The sequence below is a fragment of the Gekko japonicus genome, unplaced genomic scaffold (assembly GCF_001447785.1).
Source record: "Gekko japonicus isolate JY-2015 unplaced genomic scaffold, Gekko_japonicus_V1.1 scaffold277, whole genome shotgun sequence".
Taxonomy (NCBI): domain Eukaryota; kingdom Metazoa; phylum Chordata; class Lepidosauria; order Squamata; family Gekkonidae; genus Gekko; species Gekko japonicus.
In genome coordinates this window covers 682,462-689,227 of record NW_015168055.1, presented here as the reverse complement: position 1 = coordinate 689,227, position 6,766 = coordinate 682,462, and the positions used below count along the sequence as shown (strand labels likewise).

Genomic DNA, 6,766 nt, shown 5'->3' with positions numbered 1-6,766 from the left:
TGTTTTGGAGAGCCCTGTGCTCATGTAAATAGTTTGAGAACTAGTGGAGACATAAGGGGTCCCCAAGAGAACAATGAAAGCTTCTTTCCTAGAAGTCTATATGAAGAGAACAGCCAGGAGACAATGCTTTAACTCAGGGAACTCTGCAAATGCAGAGTGTTATGCTAGGTAACAGCAGTTCCCATCAGGAATGGGCATGAACTGGCTCATTAATTAAAGTTTGTCATTAATTTTGGTTGTTCGTGGTTCACAAAGCAATGTTCACAAACTGAAACTGATGTTTGCCACAAACTGCCATGAATTTTAAGGCAGTGCATGGCGGTGGGGAGCAGAAAGCAGGGGTGAATCATGAACTGAACTCTAAAAATGCAGTTTGTGACCATCCCTAGTTCCCATCATGCTCAGATTTAAAGAGAATCTCTTCACAATGCTAGACAATTCTATTTATTATTATCATTATTATTCCACTTTTCTCGCTGGTACCCAAGGTGGATTACAAATAAAACTTTCAATCAGTAATCAGATTACAAAATATAATATTGAGCAATCAGTGAGCGGGTTACAAGATATGATAACATTTGAATCTAACAACAACGATTCCTACTATGATAAAATAATGCAATTGGGTCAGGGTTATAGAAAAGGGGGAAAGCCAGATTAACACATGCACACACATCAACACATGCACACATGTTTAAGGCAACAGGACAATCAGTGTAGGAAAGTCTTATCACTAGTAAAACTCACCTCTGGGGTGTGCAAAAAAATCATTTTTTTTCCCAATTCAGGTCTATTGGACCCGAAAAATATTGGTATTCTCGAATATTCCCAAATATCAATATCAGTTTTGTATTGGGAATCTGGTAAATATTCGGGAAACCTGAATTTGTTTAGCTCCATTATATAATGGAGAAGGGATTTAAAGTTTAAATGTTTGCTGAGTTCACTGACCGAGTTATGTCGCAGTGGTGGTATGACTTGGCAAGTGAACTCAGAAGGCATTTAAAGAGACCGCATCTCTTTAAATGCCTACTAGCCGTGCCCAAATAAAACCTGAATAATATTGGCTTTTATTCGGTTGTGGCTATTTCGGTAGCCGAATACAAATCTCTGATCTATATTTGGCTGAATATATTTATTTGATTTGGTATATACTGAGTGGACACCCCAGTCACCTCCTCAGCTGAACCATTATACCGAAGCTTTGCTCCTTCTGCAAGAATTTCCCTTCTGAACAATCCTGTTTTGCACATTCTGTAAAATGATAGAAGTACACTGATCCACAATGTAGGAGCCACCACAGAGAATGCACATGATTCAACAATTGCTGATTTTACCTGTTTGCAGGGTGGCACCTTCAGACCACTCTGCTTAGATGAGCAGAGCTGTCACAGTGGAACATAGTAGAAGAGGGAGTCCTGCAGGTATGTGTGTGCAAAGCCTTTTGGGGTTTTGTAGGTGACAAAGAATACCTTGAATTGAGCCTTATCCCTTCCATTTATGTCTCTCCTATATAATATCACTCTTACCTACCTGTGTGAAGACTGGAACCTGACGCCCTACTTGAACTCCATGCAAAGAGGCTGCAGGTGCTGGAAATTCAATAAATACCAAAAAATCAGGTATATTAATGTGTTTAGATACGTACCTAGTGTAGCGATACATCAGAGACCTCTCTTCTAGCTTAGGTTTTCAATGGTGAAAGAGAGGAAGAATTAGCTATTGAGAAAGACTACCTTCTCTATAGCAACCCCCTAGTCTATGGCCTAGCATTTTTCTTACTATTGTTTTAGCACCAAGTATAAACAGTCCTGTTCTCCCATGATTTTGGTATTTAATGAGTTATGTTGTAAAGGGGATGTGTGCATTAAATTTAAAAATAAAATCCACAGAATTTGAATTCAGATAATTTGATTTACCTGTTGCTTTGTTTTTTGTTTAAATTTCTGCCTACTGTTCACTTTCAGATTTCTTCTTGTACATGTTTTAAGGCTTTTATTGTAAAATGCCTTGAATACATCTTTTGTAGAAAGGCAGTGCAGAAGCATTTTAAATGCAAAAAAAATTAAGAGCATATTTTTATTTATAGCCTTCCTTTATTGCTAAGACTCAAGGCAGATTACAGAATTTTAAAAATAACATCATACACTATAAGACATCCAATGAAGAATGAAAATGGACTAGGATTACATAATTAGAAGACAATACAAACGATAAACTGCCTAGGCAAGATATAGTGAAATTTACAATGCAGTAAAAGCAAGATACTACCTAGAATAATAATTGCAGTGGACCACAGTCCTATTGCATTATAAAGGCTCCCTCCTGATCCACACTACTACAGTTCTAGGGGTGTGCATTCGGCTGTATCGGAGCCAAAAAAATACCCGAAAAATACCTTACCGGTATTTTGGGGGTAATTCCTTATGCGAATACAGATCAGAGAAACTGACCTATATAGCTGACCCTGAATTAAGCCGATTTTTTTTCTATTTGGCTACAGAATAGGTGGTGGTGGAGAGGTTTAAAGGGCTACAAAGTTTTCTTTCAGTTCTCTCCTCTAGGGTTTGGTTTCCTTTTGCTTTGGTTTCCAGGGCAACAGGAGGGAGAGGAAGAGGCACCTCTGCAGCCCAATGGCAAAAGCACCTTAGGGGGACCTGTAGTGTCTTAGAACAGATCATTGCAATGCTTTTGCAAATGGCATTGCATTACAGGTTTGAAACTTGCAAGGTTGTTGGCTTCAAATGTGAAGTCCAACTAAGTAACTACCTTGCTTTCCCCACCCATTTCCCAGGGAACAAGAGGGAGGGGGAAAGGAGCAGTAGCAATTTGGCAAATAGGATTTCAGGTTAGGGGGAACACTGCTCTTTAGCCAATCACAGAAGTTTGGTTTTTTGGAATTCTTCTGTGCATGGGCAAAGAGCATAAAAGCAAGGGTCTAGCTGAGCTAGACTCCATTGCTGAGAGAGTTTTGGAGAGTATGCACTGGCTTTGGCTTCAGCTGCTGCTCTGCCCCTGAGTCCTGCTGCATGAGAGACTCTGCTGTGGACTTTGGAGAAGAGTGAAGACAGTGCCTGGTATGACTGAACAAGATTTTTTTTAAAAAAGTTTTCTTGTTTTACTGTTAGTTGTTCTTTGGGATGACAATGACGACGATGACAATGATAATGATGATGAATTCAATTTGTTAATTGCCCTATTCCAGTTTACGCCAGTGGTAGGTTGGGGGGGGGTGAGGTCAAGGGCCTCAAGCCTTTTTTTGTTACCTTTGGTTAGGTTTTAGTTCCTTCTGGTTTTAGTTCCTTCTAGTTTTGTGGCTTGTAGTTAATTTTGTGGAGTTGTTGTTTGGGCCTGGTGGTAGGTTCTGAGGCCAAGGGTTCCTTCCTTCTTCTTTGGTTCTTGACTTCGGTTCTTTGGAGTTGGTTTAAAACTTGGTTAACGTATTCATTTTTGGTTCTTTTTGGGGGGCTGTGTGTGTGTGTGTGTGGGGTTCTCCTTGGTTTTTAAAAAATCTATTATTTTACTTGATTTTTCTCTCACTCACTCTCTCCTTCACCATCCTTTACCTTTTTTTTTTTTGTATAAGGCTCCTCCTTGCCAGAGGTGCAAGCTGAAGGGTGAGAGCTCAAGCGTTCTTGCCCTGTGGCTCTTAGCCTGGGGGTCTGGCCTGGGGGCCCCATAGAAGCCTAAGAAGTTCTTATATTCTATATTTGTGAAATTTGTTTTTGCTTCTGCAAACCTTTCACAAGTAGTCTTGAGAGGCAGTTTGGCAGGGAAGTTATCAAAGGCAGTGCCAGTTAAACTGAACTAATTTTGAATTGGATTGCAGTATGGCTCGTGAGGGAGCTGAGGCAGTGACAGGCAAAATCTGTGGCATGTTCATATTCTTACCTGAGCGTAACAGCAATTACACTTGCAGCAAGTGTAAGTTGGTAGCCCTGCTGGAGGAGAAGATACAGGGACTTGAGGCACACTTGTCCACACTCCAGTTTAGAAGGGAAGGTGAAGATTTCATGGACAGGATGCATGAAGCACTCCTGAGAGGGCAACAGGAGGAGGAGGGAAAGGTATCTCAGCAAATGGAGGAGCACCTGACACAGGGGGAGGGCACATGGAAGAATGTAACCCACAGGAGCAGGAAAATCAAGAGACATTCTGAGCCTCTGTCACTAAGCAATCGGTTCCTGGATCTCCCCACAGATAGTGATTCTGAACTACTGGATCAAGAGCTCCCTTCCCCAGCCTCCATGAAGCTTGAAGGAAATTTCTCAGACCCTTGTGGATGGAGGGCTTGAGCTTCTGCTCCTCAATATAGAAGAAGACATGGGCTGGTAATTGGTGATTCCCTACTGAGAGAGGTAGAAGCTAAAGTGTGCCGACCAGACTTGTCATCTTTTTTTTTTTTTTTGCATCACATCTATCTGTATTTAAAAATGTAGCTCACAGTCTCCTGGCTTCACCAGTAGAGTGATGCTTAGACACTTCACAGCCATTCTGCTTGAGAGGTATGCTGCCAAGTGCGCACATCCAGGATGTGATGGAAAGGTTAGGAAGACTCATCAAGCCCATGGGTTATTATCCCTTCTTGCTCATCCACATGGGAACAAATGATACAGCATGGCACCGCCCAGAACATATTAAAAGAGACTATGTGGCTCTGGGTAAAAAGGTGAAGGAATTGGGAGCGCAGGATGTATTTTCATCAATTCCTGTTGAAGACCGTGGTTTAGGAAGGGAAAGAAGAATATTGCAGATAAATGACTGGCTACGTAGATGTTGTCATCAGGAAAGGTTTGGATTTTTTTGACCATGACTTACGCTTTTGAGATGAAGCTCTTCTATCGGGAGATGGTTTGCACCTCACGAGGATAGGAAAAAATGTTTGGTAACAGCCTTGCAAACCTAATAAGGAGAGCTTTAAACTAAATCCTACGGGGGAGCGAGACAAAAATGCAAAGCCTAGTATGATGCCAGTAACTGGAGATAAGAACTCTAAAGTTTTGCAGGGAGTGGCACGTATGACAGGTAACTTTAACTCACAGGTAAGTACAGAAATGAAAACCTCAGGGTGCACAAAGCATGGATTCTGATGTCTCTACACTAATGCTCAGAGTATGGGAAACAAGCAGGAGGAACTTGAAGTCCTAATACAGGAAGGGGACTATGACCTAATAGGGATTTACTGAAACTTGGTGGGATGACACTCACAATTGGAATATGAGGACTGAGGGGTAGAGCTTATTTAAAAGGGACAGACAAATAAGGAAGGGTGGGGGTGTTGCATTATATCTAAAGGAGGCACTACTTGTGAGGAAATACGTGAATCTGAGCATGGAAGTCCAGTTGAGAGCCTCTGGGTAAAAATAAAAGGAGTAAGAAATAACAGTGATATTATGGTGCGTGTCTGCTATAGACTACCAAACCAGGCAGAGGACTTGGATGAGACACTCCTAGAACAGATTACAAAGTTCTCAAAGAGACGGGACACGGTGGTCATGGGAGATTTCAATGACCCAGATATCTGTTTGAAGTACAACTCTGCTAAAACTGAAAGGTCCAATAAATTCTGGGCTTGTCTTGCTGACAACTTCATTTTCCAGAAAGTGGAGAGGAAAACAAGGGAATCTGCTATCTTGGACTTGATTCTTACCAGCAGGGAAGAACTGGTTGATGAAATGAAAGTAGTGGGCACCCTGGGTAGTAGTGACCATGTAATTTTGGAATTTACAGTCCTGGGGAAGGGAAAAGCTGTACATAGTCAGCCAGCTGAGCTCTGAGAAGGAGCAGAAGACAGAGCTGCTAGAGAGGTGAGTGTTGTTTTTTACTTGCTTTCAGCTGAGGGGATTTAGTAGAGGGTATTGTGTGGGAGGACTGTGTTTGGGAGTGTGTGGAAGGGATTAGAGTTGTTGCAGAGTCCTGGCTGCTTGAGATAGGGTGAGAAAGGGTCATTGTTTGAATGTAAATTGAGTGCCTGGGTGAATTTGAATAGCTGCTGCCCTGCCCTTTCCTGGGGGAGCCCTCTATTTAAGGCAGCACCTTGCCAGAGGCACGAGCAAGCGCTAAAGGGCTCTTTGTCTGTGGCTCTTAGCCTAGGGACTCTTAGACTAGGGGCTCTGTAAGAAGCCCAGGAAGAGCCAGAAAGCCAAGGCCCTAGTCTCCTTGGGTTCCCAGTAACATAAGTAGACTTTGACAAGGAGAACCACATAAGTACAAAAGGGTTTTAAAAGGGGGATTATATTTAATTATTTTAAAAGCAATTATGAAGAGAGAATGCTAGCAGGGGGTTGGGGGCTATCCAGTGTTTTGCACGGAGTGTCACATGTATGACTATCTGCCCACTGGACAGAAGTCTTGGGTGTGTGCTCAGTGCAAGAAGCTCCTGGTTCTCAGGGAATGGGTTTTCTACCTTGAGGCCAAGGTGGCTGACCTGGAGAAGCAGAGACAGTCAGTTAGGTGCATGGAGAAGACTCTCGGGAACTTGTTAGATATGTCCCACTCTGGATCTGGCAGCCCCACTGCTGTCAGGGAGCATGAGGGTCAAGGGGAAACAGGGTACCATGCTGCGGATAAGGGTAGTTGGTAGTTGGTGATTTGATCCTTAGAAAGGTAGACAGCTGGGTGGCGAACCTGCGTACTGACCATACGGTAACTTGCCTGCCGGGTGCGAAGGTAGCGGACATTATGCATGTTTTAGATAGGCTGGTAGATAGTGCTGGGGAGGAGCCAGTGGTAGTGGTGCATGTCGGTACCAACAATGTGGGGAAAT

The 6,766-nt window shown here is 42.7% G+C and overlaps 1 protein-coding gene across 2 annotated transcripts in view; it reads right to left on the bottom strand.

The window, feature by feature from the left end:
- FBF1 (Fas (TNFRSF6) binding factor 1) overlaps positions 1 to 6,766 on the bottom strand; it is a 64,491-nt gene that overhangs the window by 28,945 nt on the left and 28,780 nt on the right. For both annotated transcript variants that reach the window (XM_015414462.1, XM_015414463.1), the window contains exon 16: positions 1,534 to 1,592. In XM_015414462.1, coding sequence (XP_015269948.1) covers positions 1,534 to 1,592 — 59 coding nt within the window. The remainder of the gene's footprint in view (positions 1 to 1,533; positions 1,593 to 6,766) is intronic.